This window comes from Nipponia nippon, unplaced genomic scaffold (genome assembly GCF_047370975.1).
Source record: "Nipponia nippon isolate SJK-2023a ecotype South Korea unplaced genomic scaffold, ASM4737097v1 scaffold_5, whole genome shotgun sequence".
Lineage (NCBI taxonomy): Eukaryota > Metazoa > Chordata > Aves > Pelecaniformes > Threskiornithidae > Nipponia > Nipponia nippon.
The window spans coordinates 48679403-48703393 of NW_028262369.1; the positions used below are offsets into that span (position 1 = coordinate 48679403).

General features: G+C 47.9%; 1 protein-coding gene across 2 annotated transcripts; it reads left to right on the top strand.

The window, feature by feature from the left end:
- Nucleotides 1-21: 21 nt before the first annotated feature.
- Nucleotides 22-23719, top strand: TADA1 (transcriptional adaptor 1). Of its 2 annotated transcripts, XR_015699127.1 has the most exons (9): nucleotides 22-187; nucleotides 460-551; nucleotides 1693-1758; nucleotides 8546-8643; nucleotides 13038-13247; nucleotides 14303-14454; nucleotides 15466-15628; nucleotides 16647-16900; nucleotides 17312-23719. XR_015699127.1 is itself a non-coding variant. In XM_009462512.2 (8 exons), the coding sequence occupies exons 1-8, from the start codon at nucleotides 114-116 to the stop codon at nucleotides 16797-16799; spliced, it is 1008 nt and encodes a 335-aa protein (XP_009460787.1). In that variant the 5' UTR covers nucleotides 22-113; the 3' UTR covers nucleotides 16800-17091. The 2 variants fall into 2 exon arrangements, 1 of the variants encoding a protein (XP_009460787.1); XM_009462512.2 differs by lacking the exon at nucleotides 17312-23719 and having other exon boundaries at nucleotides 16647-17091.
- The last annotated feature ends 272 nt before the right edge of the window (nucleotides 23720-23991 follow it).

Sequence of the window (23991 nt, forward strand, 5' to 3'; positions counted from 1 at the left end):
CAGGCGGCCGCCGCGCTTTACGGTCGTGGCCGCCGCACTTTGCGACGCTTTGCGGCGCGGGGGAGGGAGGCGGGAAGCCGGAGGCCCCGCTGCCCCTCGCTCCGGTAGCGGCGATGGCGACGTACGTGAGCGAGCTGGAGGCGGCCAAGAAGAGCCTGAGCGAGGCGCTGGGCGAGAACGTGAAGCAGTGAGTGCGGCGGGGAGGGGGGTGTCCCCCTGGGCCGGGCCGTGCCGTGCCGTGCCGTGCCGGGCCTGAGAGAGCGGCGCGGGCCGGGCCTGGGTGCGGCGCGGCCCCTTCGCCGTCTCCCGGGCTTCAAAGGGCCGCGCGTTGGTACCGTGCCTGTGCGGAAGCCTCAGCGCTGGCCTGGTCCCGGGCCCCTTTGCGCTGGTGGGGGAGAGCGGTGGGTTTAGGAACGACGCTTTTCGTTTGGTGTCTGCACCTTACCTGCTTTTTCCTAGATACTGGGCCAACTTGAAGCTCTGGTTCAAGCAAAAGATCAGTAAGGAGGAGTTTGACCTGGAAGCGCGCAGGCTTCTCACGCAAGACAATGGTAAAAAGCCATCTTGTGTTTGTTTTCCTGCTGGCTCTAATGCTGCCTTGCCCCTGCCAGGCCGGGGGTAGCTCCTCCCTGCTTGCTGTATGTTGCTTCCCGAACAAGGAAATTGCAGTAAGGGAAATCAGCCGGTAGCAATGGAGTTAAAAAGGTGGGAGGTGCCCTCGCCTGCAGGGGGAAGTCCCTTTGTGGCCCCGACGCTGACAGGCAATTTGGCTTTGTGTAAATACGGTAAAAAGGTAAAATATGCTGTCCCAGCAACCACAAAGCCATGTTTTTATGTCACTGTAGAGACCCAGTCCTTTCCATTCGGCCCTCTCCCTTTGGTTGGGACTGAAGTCGGGGAGGGAGTCCCTGAATTCACCTGGGTGATTTTGCGGCAGGCAGATCCCCTTCCTGGCCTTTGGGGGGTGTCGGGTTGGAGCGCTGAAGGGTGAGATTCCTTCTTCCTTGCCTCCGTGCAGGTCTACAAACACTGGTGGGCGTTGCTGAGAGCGTTGTGGGGGCTCCTGACTTCCACGTTCGTGATCCCTGTGGGGAAGGGCAGGGAGTTTGTTGGTACTCGGGCTCAAAGGCCAAAGAGGATCCTGTAGTCCTCTGACCCTGGCTTACAAAATTTGTCTTTGCACTTTCTAATGCATAATTACTCGCTCTGCGTTCCAGTAACCCTTCTGCAAGGAAGTTGCATTTTATCTAAACCTATTTGACTTAACTTCACCTTCCTGGGTCTGGCTCTTGCTGGTCCTTTTCTAGCAAAACCAAAAGCCCTGCTACCAGAAGTCTGTGTGGCAGGAGGGATGGCTGATCCTCCTCTGACTGGCTGAATACACCAGGCGTTTCATGTTGCATGCTGTAGGGCTGGATTTGTGTGTGTGCCACACTGAGAAGTGACCTAACTTGTTTCCATGCCATGTGTAGTGTCCTTTTTGTTAGTGTGGTAGGAGCAGATTCTGGGTCCAGTAGAAGAAAACTCTCTCTCAAAACAAACCAAACCAAACCCAAGTTGTGCCTATGGAGCTAAGCACGGAAGTGGGGAAAACACGACTGCGGAAAGGCATAGCGAGCTACTTTAAGATCGCTTTGAGGGAGTGCCTCTGGGCGTTGATGTGTTACTAATGAACTGTCTGTCTTTACGCAGTCCACTCTCACAACGATTTCCTCCTGGCTATTCTTACCCGATGCCAGATCTTGGTTTCTGCACCAGGTAAGTTCCGAGAAGCCTCATTAAAAACAATCGGGTAGTAACGCTTTGCCATGTGTGTGTTTGGTGGGTTTTGTACAAAGCACTCCAATTTTCTGAGCCTTAATATTCATGGTTTTTGCCACACAGGCAGAAGGGTAGCAAAGTAGTACTGATCCAGCTGATTTCAGCAGATATGCTTTTATAAATAAGCTGCGTGTGCTTGATTGGAGGCTAACGCCAGATCGCTGCGTGCAATAAGCCGGTGTGATTTCTGGATTGGGCGTGTGCTGCGAGCTGAAATGTAAAGGGAGATGCTGCGTTGTCTTTGATCTGCTGTGCTTACAGCTTCCCCTCTCTTTTGAACTTGGTGATACTCTTTGTTCTCTCTGCTGGGGATATCATTTTGGGGAGCTGGACTTTCCTGATTGATCTTGAAATCAAGTATGTATTGGATAGAAAAATGCTTACAGCAAGTCTTGATTGAGGTATGGCCAATTAACCCAACCTTTTGCAGATAGTTAACCTTTTAACTTCCTAAGCATTTAGAATGGCTGTTGTCAGGGTTGCTTGTCTATGTTTTGTTTGGTCTTCAAAAGAACTCTCAGTCCAGAGATATGATAGGAAGGACAATAGAGCTGCAATTCAAGATATGAAACTGCTGTGTGGTAAGGTAGAGAAAATTGTGGTAGCTCTGATGGGCTGAGACCTGAGAGACGAGTTTTTTGTGAGGAGAGAAGACCTGTTATTAGGGTACCCGATGTAGCTAGAGGAAGGAAAAACTGCAAAATTTACGGATACCCACAGCTTTTTGTGTGCTAGCTTGTCCTTAACTATACCAGCTGTGCTAATTAAATGCTAACTTCCCCCACCTCCAAACTTGCTTTCTTTGCTCTTGTACTTTACAAACACCTTTTGAGTCCCAGGCTTGTCCTCTTTAGCAGTCTGCACTCACGTAATTCAGAAGATTTATGCCTAAATCTTGCTGCTCCTTGCTTTTGACTTAGAGTACTTACAGGATTATAAAAAGAAAGCATAAGAACAGTGAGTACTACCTGAAGTAGTTGAGTCTAAATTAGTAGGGGGAGGGAGGGAGTGCCTGCATTCTCCGAGCTCAGCACTGAGCTGATGTGAGTGTTGGAGTAGAGACCATAGCTCAGAGGTCTTGCTTCTGAGTGGCAGCAGTCAGGTTAGAGCCCATTGCTGCGTGACTAAAGTTGGAGTTGTTTATTCCTGTGCGCGCCACTCTGTGCTTAACTGTATTGAGTTTCATTTGTCTGTTTATCCAGTCACTTGGTCTTGTGCAGCTCTTCTGCAGCTGTCTGGTCAGGCTTCATCTTCCCTGGCTTGAATAGCTCAGATTTGTCAGCAAACTCTACCAGCTCCCCGGTACCCCAGCTACCTTATCAAGTGCTGACCAGCTGGTCACCTCCAGTGCTTTCAGGCAGGCTTTCCTTGGCTCTGTGTCCACAGATCTGTATAAGCCAGCTTGAAAAAAATCAGTTTAATCAGGTGCGTGTTCTTAAGGACATGGATTAGTGCTCTGCAAGTAACAGTACATACTGCTAGTCCCTTCTAGAGTCTCTGTTTTGCTCTCCTCTGATCAATGCAGAGTCTCCCAGTGATTTTGGAGCTAATCTGTACTGAGATACCTTTTTCTGGGCCACTGGCTGGTAGATCTATTACACACACATTTTACTTGCCAGTCTGCTGTGTGTGGCATAGCAGATTGTACATGCAAGTCCAGGAAAGTGCAGTACAAGTGGAATACTAGATGTTATGTCTAGATTTACCATAGAATGATAGATTGCTTTGGGATGGAAGGGACCTTTAAAGGTCACCTAGTCCAACCGCCCTGCAGCTGGCAGGGACATCTACAACTAGATCAGGTTGCTCAGAGCCCCATCCAGCCTGGCCTTGAATGTTTCCAAGGATGGGGCATCTACCACCTCTCTCAGCAACCCGTTCCAGTGTTTCACCACCCTCATCGTGAACAATTTTTTCCTTAGATCTAGTCTAAATCTGCCCTCTTTTAGTTTAAAACCATTACCCCTTGTCCTGTCGCTACTGGCCCTGCTAAAAAGTCTGTCCCCATCTGTCTTGTAGGCACCCTTTAAGTATTGAAAAGCTGCAATAAGGTCTCCCTGCAGCCTTCTCTTCTCCAGGCTGAACAACCCCAGCTCTCTCAGCCTTTCCTCATAGCAGAGGTGTTCCAGCCCATTTTTGTGCCCTCCTCCAGACCCTCTCCAACAGGTCCCTGTCCTTCCTGTGCTGAGGACCCCAGAGCTGGACGCAGCACTCCAGGTGGGGTCTCACCAGAGCAGAGCAGAGGGGCAGAATCACCTCCCTCGACCTGCTGGCCATGCTTTTACTTCCCCTAGATGCCAGTTTGACACCTGCTAGTTTTTTGTTGGTTTTGCCTTTTTTTTTTTCCCCCCCCAAGTAAGAATGGAAAGCTAACAGGCTTTTGTCTCCACCACTGTCTTTTGGGTAGAAGAAGGTGTTTACGTCGTGATTCATGGAAACAAGTAACTTTAAAGAAGCGTGCTTGATGCACTCGGCACACCATCAGAAGGGTTACTGATGCATGTACTTTCCACTGTCGTGTGAAAGAGACAAGGGGGAAAGAACCATCTTTAAAATGCCAGTTTGTATTGAAACTAAATTGTGTGGTCAGTGTTAAAAGTGTACTTGATATTGTGGCATTTGGAATAGGAAACCTTGGGGAAGGTATTTTTAAGGAGTGATTATAACAAATGTTGAACCATGCAAACAAACCCATCTAATCCAAATTTTTCTGCCTCTGGTAGTAGTGGTTCCACCTGGGCTAATAAGGGAACACTGGGTGAATGCTTTCCATTTCTGCCTCTCATCTGCTTAGGCTGTTGGTCATGCAAACTTCAAATCCCAGTGCAACAGCTTGTGTGGCATGGGATGTTTAGGACTTGGTGGAGAGGGAGGAAGGTTCATGTCTATTCTGCAGGGAAGAATGACCAGGTTCTCTAATTCCTGCTGAGCTCTCACTGAGGGCACAGCAGGATCCTGAGGAATCCTACATCTGACTTTTCTGCCCTTTTTAAAAATGGGTGATGCTGTTCTCTCTAGTAGGTGTGTTTGTAAAGACACCCATAAATACTCGAGTGGCATCCAGCTGTAACATAGCTGGGAAGCTGTGAAAGTGCCTGAAGAGAGAGGAACTTCCCAGAAACATGCCATCCAAAATACTAGAGAGTGACTTAATGTTGGTTTTAGGCTGGCTACACCAGCCTGAGCAGTGTGGCACACTTCCCATTATAAGAAAGTTGTTTTCTTTAGTGTTCTCTTTTTGCCAATATTTTCAGAAGTGCTTTTCTAAATTTTTATGCCTGGGCTTTTTCTTCCCTGAAGAAATTCCATCAAGAGGAACTCGAGTTTAAAGCCTTTCATGGCTTGTAGGGACTTGACCACTAAGCTTATCTTATTTGTCGGATGATCGCAAGCAAGCGAGTTAGCAAGGTTTCTTGAATTAATACGTATCATCTCACTTGAACTGTTACCTCCCTCCTTAGCTAAATGTTAACAATAAAACTGAGACAATTGCAAGCACTCGAGTTAGTGATTTAAGGATTTAATTTATTTACTAATAATCTGGAGCCAGCTAAGAGGTGGCTCAGCAAACTAGAACTCTTGCTGGGATAGCAGGAGCATTTTATTATATCAGGGTTGCCCACAGGCTTTGCTTGAACGGCTGCCAAATGTGAGACAGGCTCCGGTTGCTTGTGTTCCACTTCTCTCCAGAGAGCCGGGAAGGGAGGAAAAGGAAGAAAATAGGAGTGTGAGTTGTCAACAGAGGAGGGTCATCAGAATATATTTGACTGAACCTTTGTCCCTGCAAGAAGATTTAAAAAAAAAAAAAAAAAACCAAACAAAAAAACCCCCAGAAAAACAAAACCCCAAACCAAACAAAAAAAACCAAAAAACCCAAAACAACTGAATGTCAAATAAACGAGGGTGGGGAAAATGCATGGTTCCTGTGCCTGGCTGATTTTCTCTGTCGTGACTTTCTCTGTTTGTATCTTTGTCCTTTCCCCCTGTGCGGTTCTGGTGCAGCATGTCAGGAAAACCTGACACACACTGTCTGGACTGGCTGGTGCTATTGCTGAGAGACGTGGCAGCTCTGAGAAAAACGTTCTTATCTGTTAATCATCTTTGAAGACATATCAGCAGCCATTGCTGTGGCTTGTTAACATCTAATTCTCTTGCTAGCAAGATTAAATAAAAACTGCTAACATCTCTGAAGTTTCACGCCTGAGCCAACCCAGCCTTGTCATTTGTGGCCAGGAAGCAAGTACTGGTTTTCTTAGAATACTAGAGGGAAATTTTGCTTTCTTCATCTAGTGCAAGTCAGGCTTGGTAATACGAAAACCTGGAAAAGGAGCCAAAAAAATTTTACTCTGGGCTCTTTATAATGAGGAACAGGAGATAGTATCTCACCTTTCCCTTGTTCTAAGCTAAGGCTGGCTCAGTTTTTGTTAAGTGTGCAGGCTGAGATTCAATTAATTTTCATCTTTCAGGGTCTACTGTCAAAGCCTAAAAATGGAGTTGCCATTTAGTTTAGAAGTTACTATGTTTTTGTTTTTTTTTTTTAAATAAGGCATTTTTAAAATTCAGACTCTGCTATAACCTATTCATCTCTAATACATTATCAGATAAAACAGCGTTGTTTGATTTTTCTGTCTCTATCTGTTCCACTTTCTCCGTCACACAGATAGATAAGGATACTTCTGTAACTGAGGCTGCGAAGGAGCTGTATGAGACTTCTGATAAGGAGGAAAGGCCTGGGGTGGGGTGACATTATGAGCTAGAGAGATGTGCTTTTATTGAAAGCTTTGAAGTAGGCCAGGCAACTTCTGTGTCTGTCCTTAACATACCTAATCCCCCCTGCCTAGAAGGGGTCTGACCTGCTGTGGAGGAGAAGAGGAAGAAAGGACTCATCTGTAAAGAGCAAAGCATCCTGTGAGAGAGAAGTGGCGTTATATTGATAGATCCAAAGATGTAAGTGCTGAGATCTCAATGAAAGGCAAGGGTCTTCAGGTCCACGGTGCTTTCCTACACCCCCTTGTTACGCCTCTACTGCAATGTTGTAGTTATGAGTAGTGACACCAGCTTTATGATTTTTGGAGAGGTTTTATCTATTATCTTTTAATTTCCTATCATTGACTGGTGGATTTTGACAACAGGGTTTGTTGTAGACTGTTGGTTTTCACCTCACTAATAATATGTAGCTAAACTTTTTAATAACCTCTTCTTTTTATAGGGATAATATGCCGTGTGTGTGTGTAGGTTGTTTCTAATGCCTTCTTAGCAGCTGACCGGTCATAAACTTCACCTGAATCCTCTGGTTTAGCCTGATCCTTAAAGTCGTGGTTTAGAAGTCTTTTTTTCATGGCAGAGGACACTGTGTTCGTGCCCCAGCCACGAGTGTGGGAAGCTCCCATGTAGCCAAGGACTTCCAGCCAGCCTCGTTCCCTATAAACAAGGCTGTAGTACAAGAATGTGCCTGAGGCTGGCCAGGTTGCGGATGGTGAGTTGTGGGATGGCTGCTGTCACTTCTTATCCATGTCTGGAGGAAATGGCAAATGCTGGCTCAGGTGTGGCCAGGGAACATTTGAGACTTCGCCGTGCTGTCAGCACCGCCGGGCAGCAGAGCTCCAGCCTCTGCTTCGGAGACAACTGAAATACCTTCAGAGCAGAGTTGTCCGAGCTCCCTGAAGGTGGGCAGGGACCCCAGCACAGGGCATGCTCTGCTCCAAAGGAAAAAGGGTGCTCACTCGCTGTGCAAAACCAAGGGACGAGGATACTCGTGACACAAAGCAGAGGCTGCCTCTGTAGCCACAAGAGGGCTGTCCAGTCTTTGGGTTGCGCTTCTTGTTCGCTCTCAGCAAGCGCATACGCATCCAATGCAATGTTGTCTTAAGCCCCAATGTACCTGAAGGAAACGTGCACGGATCCTGTAAACCCATCAGCGGGAAATCTGCAAGGCTGTCCTTGCCGAGAGCTGTGTGATTATCAGGACATGGTTTGGCCTACTGTAGGTGTAGCTGTCAAACAGCATACAGTGGACTTATGAGCAGTCTCCTCAAGGTAAAGTGGCCAAATGTATTTATTTACTGGTACTACACAGTAATCTCTTTCAGCTGCTTGCCACTTCTGGTCAATCACGAGCTCACAGCTCCGGTTGGTGTTGTCCTGCTCCGGGGCTCAGTGGCCTTTGCAGTTCTTCTCCCCCTTCTTTCCCCTCAGTGTAATAAGAATGGTCAGCTGTGATGTTTAACAAGGGTCTGAGACAAAGCTTGCTAAAGCTGATGGGGAACTGTAAAGGCAGATGCAATGAGTCAGACTGCTTGATTCTGCTGGTTAGCATCTGACCTGATCCAGGAGTTGGTGGGAAGAGAATTTCCCTCCGGGCAACCTCCTCTCAACTTCCTGATGGAACAAATGGCTTGTTCGTTCCTTGCGGCTTTCCTTGGAGGCTGTGCTCATCTCTCTCCTGCCATGGGTTTTTGTGTGGTACGTGGACAGAAATTTCTACTGAAGTAATGGGTCATGAGTGAGTCAAGCTAGCAGGGGGCTGACAAAGGAAGGGAAGGGCTGCCGAAACCATTCTCCCCTGAGGAGTCCTACCTCTGGGCCATGGCTGTTGATTTTGGGTTAAGGCTTAGCTGGGGGCCAAATGTTCAGGATTTTCCTGTGTGGACAGTTTCATCCTGGCCTTAAATCAGCAACACCTATTGACTGTTGTTTTTTTTTTTTTTCTCTTTTTGATTTGTAGAAGGTGCTGGATCTCTGCCATGGCCAGGTGGCTCTGCAACTAAACCTGGAAAACTCAAGGGAAAGAAAAAGATTTCTTCAGTTCGACAAAAGTTTGATGTAAGTGTCCACAGTCAAATGGTTGTGTGTCTCTGACATTCTGTTGGGGGTGAAGAGCTCTGCACAGCATGCAGTTTTTGTTACTACCAGGGATGACAAAAGTCCATCACATGCAATAATTTCTTCTGTTTGTTTTGAGTTCTGAATTGGTGCAGAAGCTGGGGGTTAGTAGCTGCTGCCTCTCTCATGGAAGCCTCTTGGGAGAAAGGCTATAGTGTGACCTGGCTTTGTTAGACACCAGAGAATCCATGGAAGTACACTTAAATGTCAAAGTTGCAAAAGCTTGTATTCGAGGAACCAACTTCACGTCACACATCTGCCAAATCCTTGAAGCAAAAGTGACTTCTTATTTAGTCAGGCAGAATTCCGTGATTGCGTGACCCACTCTGCAGAACTCTACAATCCAAAGTGTTAGAAGTAAGATGTTCCTTGGGTGGAACGTGTTTAGAGGGTCAAGTTGTTTCAGAATTAAAAATGCTTTGTAAAGATGCTGTCTTCTGGCGCGTGGCAGAGAAATGCACGAGATCCAGTTAATCTTGCAGTGAAGGTTCTGTGCATCCATCTGGTACTGTCACATGTCTGTTCTACAGTTGTTTCTGTGCTGCCAGACCAGTGGCGGGAGGCAGGCCTGGTGTAAAGAGGGTCAGGGTGGAGCACTGCCTTCCACGGGTGGGGTTTGATAAGAGGTTCAAACTGAATTAACAGTTTATTGAAAGGGAGAGTGTCTGTCTCTTACTGAGCCAGATTTATCAGGTGTCTGCATGCATCGTGATCCGGCTCCATTCTCTGACAAGGCAGAAAACTAAACAAGCAAAAAAGACCCCAAACCCCAAGTTTTTCTTGATGGTTTATTCAGCTGGATCAGTATTCCTTGCGGTTGGATGAATGCCAAAGCCAGGGCAAAGGAAGAAGGGGCAGCCGTATGGCTGGGGATAGGGGAGAAAGGTGGGCATGTTAAACCGCCCGCTCTTATGCTGTGACAAGTTAGCTTGGCTCAGCCAAAGTGCATACACACACAGGTCTATGGGGCCGGATGGGATCCACCCAAGGGTACTGAGGGAGCTGGCAGAGGAGCTTGCCAAGCCACTCTCCATCACTTACCAGCAGTCCTGGCTAACCGGGGAGGTCCCAGTTGACTGGAGGTTAGCAAATGTGACACCCATCTATACAAGAAGGGCCAGGAGGAGGATCCAGGGAACTACAGGCCTGTCAGCCTGACCTCGGTGCCGGGGAAGGTTAGGGAGCAGATCATCCTGAGTGCCATCACACAGCACGTATGGGACAACCAGGAGATTGGGTCCGGTCAGCATGGGTTTATGAAAGGGAGGTCCTGCTTGACCAACCTGATCTCCTTCTATGACAAAGTGACCCGCTTAGTGGATGAGGGAAAGGCTGTGGATGTTGTCTGCCTGGACTTTAGTAAGGCCTTTGACACCGTCTCCCACAGCATTCTCCTGGAGAAGCTGGCTGCTCATGGCTTGGATAAGTGCACTTTGTGCTGGGTTAAGAACTGGCTGGACGGTCGAGCCCAGAGAGTGGTGGTGAAGGGAGTCAAATCCAGCTGGTGACCGGTCACGAGTGGTGTTCCCCAGGGCTCAGTGTTGGGGCCGGTCCTGTTCAATGTCTTCACTGATGATCTGGATGAGGGGACTGCATGCACCCTCAGTAAGTTTGCAGATGACACCAAGTTGGGTGTGAGTGTCGATCTGCTGGAGGGTAGGAAGGCCCTACAGAGGGACCTGGACAGGCTGGATCCATGGGCCGGGGCCAACTGCATGAGGTTCAACAAGGCTCAGTGCTGGGTCCTGCACTTGGGTCACAACAACCCCATGCAACACTACAGGCATGGGGAGGAGTGGCTGGAGAGCTGCCTGGCTGAAAAGGACCTGGGGGTGTTGGTTGACAGCCGCCTGAACATGAGCCAGCAGTGTGCTCAGGTGGCCAAGAGGGCCAATGGCATCCTGGCCTGTATCAGGAATAGTGTGGCCAGCAGGACCAGGGAGGTGATAGTGCCCCTGTACTCGGCACTGGTGAGGCCGCACCTCGAGTGCTGTGTTCAGTTTTGGGCCCCTCACTACAAGAAGGACATGGAGGTGCTGGAGCGTGTCCAGAGAAGGGCAACAAAGCTGGTGGAGGGTCTAGAGCACAAGTCTGATGAGGAGCGGCTGAGGGAACTGGGGTTGTTTGGCTGGGAGAAGAGGAGGCTGAGGGGAGACCTTATCACTCTCTCTACAGCTACCTGAAAGGAGGTTGTAGCGAGGTGGGGGTCGGTCTCTTCTCTCTAGTAACAAGTGATAGGACAAGAGAAAATGGCCTCAAGTTGTGCCAGGAGAGGTTTAGATTGGCTATTAGGAAAAACTTCTTCCACAAAAGGGTAGTCAGGCACTGGAACAGGCTGCCCAGGGAAGTGGTTGAGTCTCCATCCCTGGAGGTATTTAAAAGAAGGGTAGCTGTGGTGCTTAGGGACATGGTTTAGTGGTGGACTTGGCAGTGCTGGGTTAACGGTTGGACTTGATGATCTTAAAGGTCTTTTCCAACCTAAATGATTCTATGATTCTATACCACACTTCTAGGGACTATAATTAGGCATTGTATGTGTGTGCTTCAGAGACTAGTGTTTCAAAGGGATGTGAGTCCAGCTGAAGGCTCATTGTATTTAGAAACTGCTGAAATATTTTGCAGTGTTTGCAGCTGCGACATGAATTCTGATGGCAGTCTGTGTTACCTTTTTGTTTTAAAACTTCACCGTAACTTTTCAGTAGCAAGTAGAGGGTAGTTTGATAAGCAAGTTGTGATGTAGTAGAAGTCTTGGAATTCGATTTACTCAGGTTCCCCTATATTACACCACATTTCTAGCGTGTGTTTATACTCGTGTTCCTGGAATGCTTTGTAGTAAGTACTGTATGAAGTGTATGTTATGATTAATGGGTGTGTCTGTTCCCAGTGGCATTCCTGAGCAGTGTGAATTTGAAGTGCCTTGCTATTTCCTGATGTTTCCCTCACTGGTCAGAATTACAACTGTGACTGACCGGAGGTTCATTCTACTTGGCTTCTGTTCTCCCAAACGCTTACATTTTAAGGTCTTTTTTTCCAGGCATACGGGCATATAGCTTTCCTGTAATGAAAGCATAAGTCTTCAGAATTACGGGGAGGGAAACCTGCTTTCACATCGTTAGTGGGTGGATTGGGTTTTCATTCTGAGTTAAATGCCACACTGTCCTTTGAATAAAGCAGCCCCCCTTCCTCTTCTGAAACTAAGATGTGAGAAATCCACTTTGCTATATGTTCATTGTTTATATTTAAAGTATGTGTTTTTCTTGATGCCCCATAAGAGCCTTGTGGCAGTCCTTATTCCAGAGCCACCAGATTTGTGGCTTGGAGAGCTGAGGAACAGGAGTTGTGGGAGCACTTGATGAGCCAGGGCCGTGTTGTTCCCTTGTGGGTGGGGGCTGGGCCAAGCGCACGTCTGGGCCCAAGGACAGATCGTTCCCATCTGCTGTTTTTACCCCCTTTTACCTGAGGACTGAGACTTCCCGGGAGCCACCACAAGCACTCGGAGCTTGAGATGCCGGCATATCAAGGGAGTTGTGCTGGAATACGTGTGGCCTTGGAAATGAGGGTTGCCACCTTTTTCTAAATAACTGAGTCAGTTCTGAAAAATAGGCATAATCCATCTCAGAATCAGTGGCTGCTCAGTAACACAGCTCTGCTTAGAGTATTGAAAGTGCATGGGGAGACTAGAGTATGAAATTCAGAACTGGAATTTGGCTAAGTTGTTGCATTTAAAGCTTGAAAGAAGTATAAGAATTGCATAAGCTTAGGATCATGGTTTTTAATCTTGGTGGAAACTGTACAGTCAGTAAAAACACACCTTTCTGTACAAGAAATGACTAAATAGAGGAGAACTCTTCAGCATAGAAGGAGGTGACAGAGATGTGAAAGTCCATGAAATCATCACTGGCCTGGATGGTGTGAACAGAGAATAAAAGGGACAATGACTGACCACATTTGAGACTTACAGGAGAATCAAATTAACAGGTGGGAAGTACAGAGCAAACCAGAGAGGTGACTCCTCATGTGGCGTGTCGTTACACTAGAATTTCTTGCTGCAGGATGTTGTGGATACCCAAAGTTTCGGTGGTTCGGGGTGCTGCTGGACAAGTTCATGGGCTGTTTAATAAAAGGACACCCACACTGTCTCAGAGATTTCCTCAGTCACAAATCGTTGGGGGTTGGGAGAATATCCCGGGGAGGAATATCACTCTGCTTGTCGTACTGTGATACATTTTTATAGGTGTTTGCATTCCAGCTGGAGAAGGGACGTTTGGCCAGATGAACCAAAGGGTCTGACCGAGTATTTATCTTCTTATGCTCTAATGTTGTGTTCATAACAGCACCGGTTCCAGCCTCAGAATCCGTTGTCTGGAGCCCAGCAATTTGTGGCAAAGGATCCTCAGGAGGATGATGATTTGAAGCTGTGTTCTCATACCATGATGCTTCCTACACGTGGCCAGTTAGAAGGAAGGATGATTGTAACCGCGTATGAGCACGGGCTAGACAATGTCACAGAGGAGGCAGTGACCGCAGTTGTTTATGCTGTGGAGGTGAGACTGGGCTGGGCAGCAGTGGTGTTCTCGTCATACCGGCGACAAGAGGTTCTGTGTGCCGGATGGGGTAGCGTCCCTCAGTGGGGAGAGGAAACCTGCTTCTCTAATTGCCCATTTGCCTCAGGAGGAGTAAGATGAGAATCAAAGGGCTTCCAGATTTGTGGCATCATAGATGTAAAGTCATGGATTTCTGCCTGCAAGTGTTAATTTTGAAGTTACTTGCATTTGAAGAACTCCAGGCATGCTTAAGTAGCTGTTTCGGAAAATGCTGTTCCTGTCACTTAAAAGCAGGGACAGAATGGGAGCTCCAGTTTAAACAGTCCTATAAAAAATAAACCATTATAGGCACAGGTATCTGGCATGGAAGTGAAGTGACCGAATCAGGTAATACCTGCAGGTGAAGTGCCTGCTGTTGCTGGTTTTGGCCATCGGTGGTGCCTTACCTGACATATCCCGGGAATGATACAGCCATTGCTTGGAGCATTGATGCGTGGATGGCTTTCTGGAGTCAGGATGCGGAGGCCAACCTGAATTCCCCATCTGGGAGTGAGGCCAAATTAAGCAGCAATTGTCTGCCTGTTTTTTTTCAGGCAGGTGCTTCTCCAGCACTTTCCAGGCAACTGAACAGTCTGAAAAAGAGGAGTTGAGTGGCTTTTCACTGTAGTTTTGGGGCCAGTGTTTCAGTACAAGTGTAATATCTAGTGCCAGTTTATGAAATTTCTTAACTCGTTATCAAAGGGATCAGGGGTTGGGAATTTCCTAGCATTTAAGAAACCTCTTTGACATTTGAAGCAGCACATCACGTATTAAAGTACAGTTCACAGGCTAATGCATACAGTACTCTCATGCAGTGCCGTGTTCTCTGTATCCAACTGTATCAGATAGTGACAACAGACTGTAACTTGTCCAGACCTTGGTTCCCTTACATCTTTAGGTCCTTGTGGTCATAGCAGCACTACTTCCGTCTTGCCAATTGGTGAGGCACTTCTCGTAGCTGTGGCTTGGTAGGGCGAATAAACCGGCATGTGTAATAAGGTTGTTTTTCATTCCAGAACCACCTTAAGGATATTCTGACATCTGTGATATCCAGGCGGAAAGCCTATCGTCTGAGAGATGGCCATTTCAAGTATGCCTTCGGAAGCAATGTTAACCCTCAGCCATATCTGAAGAACAGTGTGGTGGCTTATAACAATTTAATTGAGTGGTAAGGAGCTCTCAGCACACTGCTAATTTCAAATGCAATTTGCTAGTCCCGAAGTTACTCCATGGTTCGGTTTCTCTTTTTAATTAGTAGAACCTGTTAATAATGGTGCTTAGCTTTCACATGCTAAGAGGGTATCAGTACGGAGGACTGTACAGCTAGACAGGGAGGGAGAATACGGGGATTTCTCAGCGGTGTTAAGTGTTTAGGACAGTGTTAAGTCTCTCTTCCTTGCCTGTGCTTGTCCATCAATTTACAAAGGTGACCCTTGGCCCTTTGAATGTCCTTAATAATTATTGCTTTTTGGAAGCTGTAGTGAGAGAGACAGGAATTTTGCTGCTCGTGGGGAAACTGCCCCTGGGCAGAAGAGCCCTGCCTCTGTGGGGGCACTGCTGTTGTGCCACAGGAATGAAATGTCAGTGAAGACCTATGGAACCTGCCATCCTGTCATTTCCTGCGTCCAAATGTATTTATGGTTCCTTGGCAGGCCTTTTCAGTTAGCAGAGCTTCAAGGTCGTCTTGTTTTCCAGAGTCTCAATGTCAAACAGCTTGTGCTGCGCATCTGGCACTGTGTGTGTATCAGAAGGCAATTGTGTTTGTCTATGACGGCTTCTAGCAGTTGACAGGAGGTGTGGGTGTTTTACGATTCGATTATAGCGCTACAAATGCAATCCACTCCAAACAACTCTGCTTAACAGCTAACTTCTTTCAACTTGATGTTGTGGGTGCCTTAATTTTTAAGCTGGGTAGAAACTATTGGCTGTAAATAACAAGTTGCCCAATCGAGATCAGTTACAAACCAGGTCTGAAGCATGTTGAGGATTGGTTTGCCCTACTTTTATTAAACTGGAATTTTAAAGAGATTGTAATTACAGCTGAAATTATCTTATGTACATAAGGGCTAAGCCAATTGATACAGAAAAGCAAACCCTGGGGCCACGCCCCTCCTGTGTGACTTCCAAAGGTGGTGCTGTTTTCTTGACTGAAAGGTTTTGCTGCCTGCTCTGTCTACAGCCCTCCAACCTGCACGACACCTTCTGCCGGTCAGAGTCTGGCTCCCCAGCCCCCGCCCGATGATGCTGAGCAGCAGGCGGCTCTCCTCCTGGCATGCTCTGGAGACACCTTACCAGCGTCCCTCCCGCCGGTGAACATGTATGACCTTTTTGAGGCATTACAGGTAAGCTGTTCATGTTACCCTGTTGTGTCACAGGCAGCGCTGTCCTGAGCGCCAGCTACCAGTCTTGGATTGGTTTACGTGGATGGATGGGGATTTGATTTCTCCTCCTACAGTCTGTTTCCTTCTTTCCCTCTCAAATTTACAATTCTTTGGCTTTGACTAGTTCCTGCTGTTAGGTAATGGTTAACATACAGTCAGCTCATGGTTTAATGCCTGTTCTGCTCCCCTTGGTCAGAGAGTCGATGAGGATGAGGAAATTCCTGTCTCTTCTTACAGCTACGTAAGAACGGTGAACTCTTCCTCTGTAGCGAGACTGCAGTGATTATATCAGAACTGAGCTAGACTGAAATTTTGACAGCAGTGCAGCAAAATTACTTGCCTGGCATGCCCCTTCTTACTCCTCATGTTCCACCCTGGGTACTTAGAGGAATACTTGGTCCTGGCATGCAGGCTGCTGCAGTGGGTTAGCTATAATCACCTCAACCCTGAGGAGGTTTCTAAGGTAGGCTGGATGAATCTTCCTGTTGAGATGCATGCCTGTGGTTCCCTCCCTCTCTGGCAGCTCTGGGGACATTCAGACTACTTTGAATGGCTAAAATTAGCTGTGAGAAATTCCCCCTTGATCTTCGCTATTGCGAACAGGCCTTGGGATTTTGTCTCAAGGCTGTGGAGGCAGACCGCTCTTAGAGCTGTAATCAAGCATTCATCTCATGTTTAGTCGGATGGAGTTGTTGTTTGTAAGGTTTTGATGACAAATTGTTGTTTGTCATTGCAAGAGCAAAACGACGATTTCTTTACCATGCCGCTCCCTTACAAAATGGCGTAACAGGTGGTTGTTCCGTGCTGGCTGGTGTGGCAGTGCTGGCAAGTTGCAGCTCTCCTCGTGTGTGACAGCCTGCATTCCTGCTCTGCAGGGCTGGCTCTCTGATTGTCCTGCTGTAGAGGGAGGTTCTTCCATGGGAAACATGGGGAAATGCGTATGAAAGCATGAAACTTGTTTTCTAACGTGTATCTCCAGGTGCACAAAGAAGTTATTCCTGCGCACACTGTCTACGCTCTAAACATTGAAAGAATTGTCATGAAACTCTGGCATCCAAACCACGAGGAGCTACAGCAGGATAAAATCCATCGCCAGCGCCTGGCGGCAAAGGAGGGCCTTCTACTCTGCTAGAGCTAGGCAGCCATGTCAGGCCTCAGGTGGCTACGGTGCTGTTCCTTGGACTTGACATTCCGATGCTGCTTACAAACCTGTGTCAGCATTTCAAGGATGACGTAAGTTATGAGTCAACTTTTCCTATGGAAATATGACTGAGTTGTGGTACACTTTCTCTGCTTCCCCAGAGTCATGTGCCATGGAGTGCTTGCAGCAATCCCACAGAATTGGAAAGGAGAAGCAAGAGATTTGTTTGCAAAGACTGTTTTTTAAGAAAAATAAATGTGAGGGTGGAAAGTGTTGGTTTTAAATAAGGTGTATTTGTGTTTTCTGTTATGAGCACGGAGAATCCGCCTCCTCGCCCTCCCCTCTCAGGTAGTTTCCCTTCTGAGCTCAGTCTCCAGGGGCCTTGTCCAACTTCTGTTGCAGCTGGTGGGATCCTTTTCCATTCATTTAACTGGAAACTGGGTGGGCTCCTGTGAAGTGAAGGTGAGCAGTTCTGTAAGCTGACATTGTTCTTCTTCTACCAGGGGAACTTCTGATGAGAAACTCTGAGAAAGCAAGGCAAAAAGGGAAAGGTCCTTTATAGCCCGTCTTTTGAACTGTTTTGCATCACAAAACATGAAGGTGTGCGCTGTCCTAAGAACCTCTCACCAGTTATCAAAACATGCAATAAAATCAGGGTTGTGAGCAATGTTTTCCTGTCAGCCTAGTCCTTGACTCACCCCTGTCTTGTAGTTGTGATCAGATGTTCTGAGTTGTTGGACCTATGACAAGAGGCAACGTCTGTGCCTGTCAGTACAGCTAACGATTTAGCTGTCCCAGCAGGCAGCTTGACCATCCGTGAGGTGGGACAGCAACTCCGGAATACATATACCAATTCACTGTCTTAGTGTTGCAGACTCCTTGGATTTGCAGCATGAATAAGATGTCTTGTACCACTTCAGTGTAAAAATACGCAGCCTTGTATTATTTCATTGTAAAAATACGCAGCCACACCTCTCCACATGGGGAGCCGTGCAGATCACTGTGTCTAAAAGGGGAAACTCCACCTGCTGTGTTTCAGTTACTCCACTGTCTTCCTGAGTCAGTTGCATGCTCCTCAGATGCTGAAGGGAACAGGCTTATTATAACATGAGAATTCTATTAAAATGTCTTAATTACTATATTACCTGTTTTTAACCACACCTATGGAGGTACCTGCTGAAGGATGACTTGGCTTATTGTGCCTCCAGATAGTGGAAATGAAACAGCTTCTTCAGGGAGAATATGAAAGGGAAAGCTTGTGGTTCCCCTCCATTCTAGTTTTCCTCTGTTTGGGAAGTATTTGGATAGGAGAGCTGTCATCTTTCCCCTTTCCTGTGCAGTTTCCTTCTCTACTGTGCCCCCAGGACTGAAGAGGGTGCAGGTCCCTGATGTTTCCTCCCAGTTACCTCTTTTATAACTTCCTTTCTCGACGCCCGTGACTGGTCATGTTGGACCAGAGTTGTAGAAAGGGGCTGTGCAGCTGTCACTGTTCCTGGCTTTCCTGCATCCCCTTGTGGGATGTGCTGTGGAGGTAGGCATAGCAAGAGGCAGTGCCTGTGCAGCTGTCAGTGGCTGTCATTATGAGAAGACCATTGGCACATGGAGGACAGGGAGGTGATTCGAGACAGCCAGCATGGCTTCACCAAGGGCAAGTCCTGCCTGACCAACCTAGTGGCCTCTGTGATGGAGTCACTGCATCAGTGGACAAGGGAAGAGCTAGGGAACTGGCTCTCGTCTACCTGGACTGCTGTAAGGCCTTTGACACAGTCGCCCACAATATCCTTCTCTCCAAATTGGAGAGAGATGGATTTGATGGATGGACTTTTCGGTGGATGAGGAATTGGCTGGATGGTCGCATCCAGAGGGTAGTGGTCAACAGCACAATGTCCAGACAGAGACTGGTGACAAGTGATGTCCCTCAGGGCTCAGTACTGGGACCAGTACTGTTTAATATCTTCATCAATGACATAAACACTCACTGGGATTGAGTGCACCCTTGGCAAGTCTGCAGATGACACCAAGCTGAGTGGTGCAGTTGACACACCTGAGGGACGGGATGCCATCCAGAGGGACCTGGACAAGCTCGAGAAGTGAGTGTATGTGAACCTCGTGAGGTTCAACAAGGCCAAGCGCAGGGTCCTGCACCTGGGTCGGGGCAACCCCCGGTATCAGTACAGGCTGGGGGATGAAGGGATTGAGAGCAGCCCCATGGAGAAGGACTTGGGGGTGCTGGTGGATGAAAAGCTGAACATTAGCCAGCAACGTCCGCTCGCAGCCCAGAAGGCCAGCCGTATCCTGGGCTGCATCAAGAGAAGCGTGGCCAGCAGGTCGAGGGAGGTGATTCTGCCCCTCTGCTCTGCTCTGGTGAGCCCCCACCTGGAGTGCTGCGTCCAGCTCTGGGGCCCTCAGCACAGGAAGGACAGGGACCTGTTGGAGCGGGTCCAGAGGAGGCCACAAAAATGATCAGAGGGCTGGAACACCTCTGCTATGAGGAAAGGCTGAGAGAGCTGGGGTTGTTCAGCCTGGAGAAGAAAAGGCTGCAGGGAGACCTTATTGCGGCCTTTCAGTACTTAAAGGGGGCCTACAAGACAGATGGGGACAGACTTTTTAGCAGGGCCAGTAGCGACAGGACAAGGGGTAATGGTTTTAAACTAAAAGAGGGCAGATTTAGACTAGATCTAAGGAAAAAATTGTTCACGATGAGGGTGGTGAAACACTGGAACGGGTTGCTGAGAGAGGTGGTAGATGCCCCATCCTTGGAAACATTCAAGGCCAGGCTGGATGGGGCTCTGAGCAACCTGATCTGGTTGTAGATGTCCCTGCCAATTGCAGGGGAGCTGGACTAGATGACCTTTAAAGGTCACTTCCAATGCCAGCTATTCTATGATTCTGGGATTTTAGGGTTATGAAGAAGGTGGGAAAGGCAACAGCAGAGAACTACAGCAGGGCCTGGCAGGATGAGAGCAGTTGTACTTGGTAGGTCATGTCTCTTAAGGTATGGCAGGGGAGTGGGAGAGAGGAGATGAAAGATTTCTTTTGGTCCCTTTCTCTCAACTGCCATTTTTTCTGTATTTAAGCATACATAGCTGTTCAGAGTGAGCCTTATCTTAAAAGTTGACCCCAGTGGCTTTTACATTACAGTTTTTAAAAGCAACATTGAACCTGAGTAACTGTATGTGGTGAGATCATCAAGTCACCCGAAGTATGGACTCTGGGGTGTGGGAGGGGGATTTCCCAGATAATTGTTATGCTTCTGGTGTAAAATGAAAGCATTAAGTTTGTTTGCTAGAAACTTTGGGGCAGCTCTGAGGATTTCAGATCTGAAGAAAGCACGCAGCCTCTGACAGCATCACAAGTGAGTTCTGAAACAAAATACTAAGTATGGCACAAGAAGTGCCTCTCTCCTATTTGCATGTGCTAGGGGGAAGGCTCTGCAAACAGAGCCTCATGTTCTGAAGAGCTGAGTCATCTATTCCACACTGAAAAAAAGTGGGTTATTTGGGACACCGGCTAGACAACAAAGGCTTGAATAAGGAAATCCTGTCAGCCCCATTTCACAGATCGGAAAACTGAAAGGCACATGTTCTCAATGCACTTTCCCACAAAGTGTGAGGTCTCGTGAGAAGTGAAGCTTCATAGACTTCTGGAGTAATTTACCTGGAAGGGATGTCTGGAGGTGGCTTTGTCCACCCCCTGCTGAAAGAAGGGTTAAGTTCACAGTTAGAGCAGGTTCTCTGTCTCCAGAGGTGGGACCAGAGAAGTGGTGGCATTTCCTATTCCAGTGTGTGACCATGCTGATGGTGAAGGTTTTCCTTGCGTCTCATCAGAATTTCTGATGTTGTGCCTGTTGCCTTTCAGCTTTTCCTGTGTGTCTCTTTGTGGCTCCCCATCAGAGAGTAGCAGATAACAGTAAGATCTCCCTTTTGCCTTCTCTCCAGGCTGAACAAACCAGGCTCTTTCAGCTTCTCCTTATACGTTGTGTGCTCCAGCCCAAACCATCTTGATAGCCTCTGCTGATCTTGCTCTGGTACATCACTGTCCTTGTGCTGGGGAACCCAAACTGGACCCAGCTCTCCAGATGGTCTCAGAAGTGTTGAGCAGAGATGTAGGATCCCTCCCCGTGTCCTGCTGGCTGCGCTCCTGTTAGCAGTTGGCCTTTGCTGCGCGGGTGCGCTGCTGTTTGTCCACCCACACTTCCAGGTCCTTTCCTCCAAAGCTGCTTTTTTGCCTGTTGTCTCCAGCCTGTTATGCTGCAGGGGGTTACTCCATCCCAGTGGCAGGGCTGTGCATTTGCCATTGAACTTCTTAAGGTTCCTCTCAGCCCATTTCTCCAACCTGCCTAGGTACCTCTGAATAGTAGCTCTGCCCTTCAGCGTATGAACCACTCCTCCCAATTTGGCATCACCTGCAGACTTGCTGCTCATGTGCTCCATCCTGTCACCCAGGTCAGTAGCAAAGATATTAAAGCATAAAGAAGCCCCAGTATTGGCTCCTAAGTGTTGGTCCCAGTATTGAGTGCCACTAGTAACCGGCAGCCAGCTGGACTCTGAATCGCAGAGTGATGAGAGCAGGGTGATGGCACTGATAGGTATCACTGTCACGCTGGTGGCTTTCACTGTGGCATGACATATGTCTGTCTTCACTACAGTAATCAGCCCTCTAAAATGAATAAGACTGCCGAGTTTTAAAGCAGCAGCTCAAAGTAGCACTGAAATTAGTTTGGAAGAGTCTATCTTCTGCACCAAGATCCACCAAGAACCTGCCAGGTCTATGGCAAGCTGAGCTTGACCAAAACTGTTACTGAGAGATGTTAGCTGAAAAACTTAACAGTGGAAGCTTTCAGAGTTATCTTAGGCAACCTGTTGTGCTGTTTAGTGGTCTTCACCACTGAAGGCTTTTTCTACAGTTCTGCGCCTCTTGCTGCAGCTTAGGCCTAGAACTCTTTATAAATTCACCCTAGAGTATTGTATGGAAAGACAGAAGGGAAGGAATGAGACATCATCTGTCACATTCCTGGTAGCGAGAATTGCATCCTATGTTCTTAATCCAGTAGGAACTGTGCAATGTCCTGAAAGTTGCCACTTGGGAGCTTCTAGTGCTTCTGGCTTCCACCTCTAGATTTGCAGTGGAAAACCATTAGCCACCACATGAAGAGGGGAAAAAAAGTGCTTGAGAGCTTCACCAGGCTCACTTCATGGCCTGAGTTTGGGTGAAGATGGCCGTCTAATCTCAGGATGTGGTCAATGCCCCTGGGAGTGTAGGATGCAGAAAGAAAATATCTAATTTTTATTTTTGAGACAGTTCTAGCTGTTAGACCTGACTTAAGTCTGACCAAGCTTTTTCAGCTGGGTGCCAAGGAGGATCCTAGAGATGTGAATGTAGCCCTCCTCCACACCCCCAAATAGCCAAACTCTTGCTCCCAAGACTGGTAACCAGGAAGGATGTTTCTCGTTGCTGGTTCACAGCAGAAACTTGGAGCATAGCACTTGCTACCAAACATGCACTGCACTACCTTTCTTGTAGCTTAACTGCTCATATATCCCCTCCCAGTGTTCCCACTCTTTCTTCTGCAGCTGAGGTGGACTTTTTTAGTTGTTGCCTCAGTTCTCCCTTCCTAGCAGAAAATCCCCCTGTTGTAGAAAACTGGGACTGGGCTTGATGCAGAGAGTGGCTCCTCTGTTTGAGGGCCAGGAACTGTGTGCCAGCAGAGCCTAAAAATACAGGTTCTGGTTTCTCAATAGAGAAAAATTTAAACTAGTGACTTTGTACCACCTTCTTCCTATTTGACCTCTAGGAAGCTTCTGGCAAAGAGAGGAAAATGAGGAAATGAGACTGCTTGCATTTGTGTCCTTAACCATGAATGCCCAAGAACCCCAAACTGGGGTTGCAGAAATGCTGTGCTGTCCAGCCAAGTGAAAGCAATACTGAGAAAGGAGACCTCCTTTTGTGCTCCTGGGGTGGAAGGAAGTGTGTGACCTATTGCTGCAGTCTGATGTTGTCAAAGAAGGCGGCCTCCACAGAAGAGGGGCTGCCTCCCCAGTTCTGAGAAGGCAGCCGCAGAGAGGGGTGGTGGTAGCTGTTCCCTGTCAGGGACTTCTAGGTGATGATGGATGTGTCTTGCTGGCCTGAGATGGCACGCAGAAGGGTTTGCCGTGGTGCTGTAGCAGTAGCATGATGCCAGCAAGCTCTCCTCCCAGCGAAAGGCACAGCCTGTGCTGCTAGAGGAGGGCTTTGGCAGCGTAACTTCAACAGGCTCCTAGAAGGAAATAATTTCTCAGAGCTGAAAGGCTTGCTCGTGGTGTTGCCTTTCTTCACCAGTGTGGTTACTGGTGTGGTCTGGTTGGCAGGAGGAGAGGAAGAATTCACCAGCCTGCCTCACAGTTACTGCAGAAAAAGACTTCATGTTTAGCTGCGGCTGTAGCCTGGGGCAGGCCGGGAAGCCAGGCGGTGTCATGCAAATGCGCCCGTTGTGTCTCTGAGGTCAGTGTTCTCCGCACCTTGAGGCAAGCACAGCTCTGTGTGGTCCAGACACCGTGGGCTGAAGGGACTGTCAGCTGCTTGGCACCCCTCGGGCTTGTTTGCACAGCAGCAAACAGAGTTAATGAAGTGTGCAAAGTCAGGACACTAGTGTCTGCCTTTCAGGTGTACAGAGACCTTAGCTCACACTGAGATCAGGGCGTTTCAGCTGCCTCCAAGACTTTGCATCTTCTGAGGTGTCCTGTTAAGTGTCCTGGGCATTCTCATGCAGACACAGCGTCAGGTGGGGTTGTGTAGCAATGACAGGAACACGGTGCAGATTTCTTCTGGGTCAAGCGCAGGCTGCTGGCCACCACTGAGCTGTTGCTGTAATCTGCCTCCAGCCCTGAGTTTGATTATGGTCCAAGGTCCTGATGAAATGATTCATTTCTCTTTTTTTCTAGATCACAAAAGGCAGAGGAAGTATCGAGTTATAACTGGACAGAAAACTTGTGTGAGAATAATTTTTCACCAAGAAGCGCATCCAAGTGAACTTTTTTAATAGCATTTTTGATTGATTTCTTGCCAGGAAATGAGTTTGTGTTTCCAGATAACATCGGGCCAATGGGGCTTTTATGACTGCACACTATCCCCAGTGTGAGGATGCTCGGATGGAGTATTGGAGGCCTGGTCTTGGGCTTTTGTTCTGCCTGCGGGCCATTTAAGT

Bases quoted from the DNA above. Each gene is read 5' to 3' on its own strand.
- TADA1 (XM_009462512.2), top strand. From the start codon at position 114: ATGGCGACGTACGTGAGCGAGCTGGAGGCGGCCAAGAAGAGCCTGAGC. The intron at 14,455-15,465 runs GTAAGGAGCTCT...CTCTGTCTACAG, and splicing joins TATAACAATTTAATTGAGTG to CCCTCCAACCTGCACGACAC. The intron at 15,629-16,646 runs GTAAGCTGTTCA...GTGTATCTCCAG, and splicing joins ACCTTTTTGAGGCATTACAG to GTGCACAAAGAAGTTATTCC.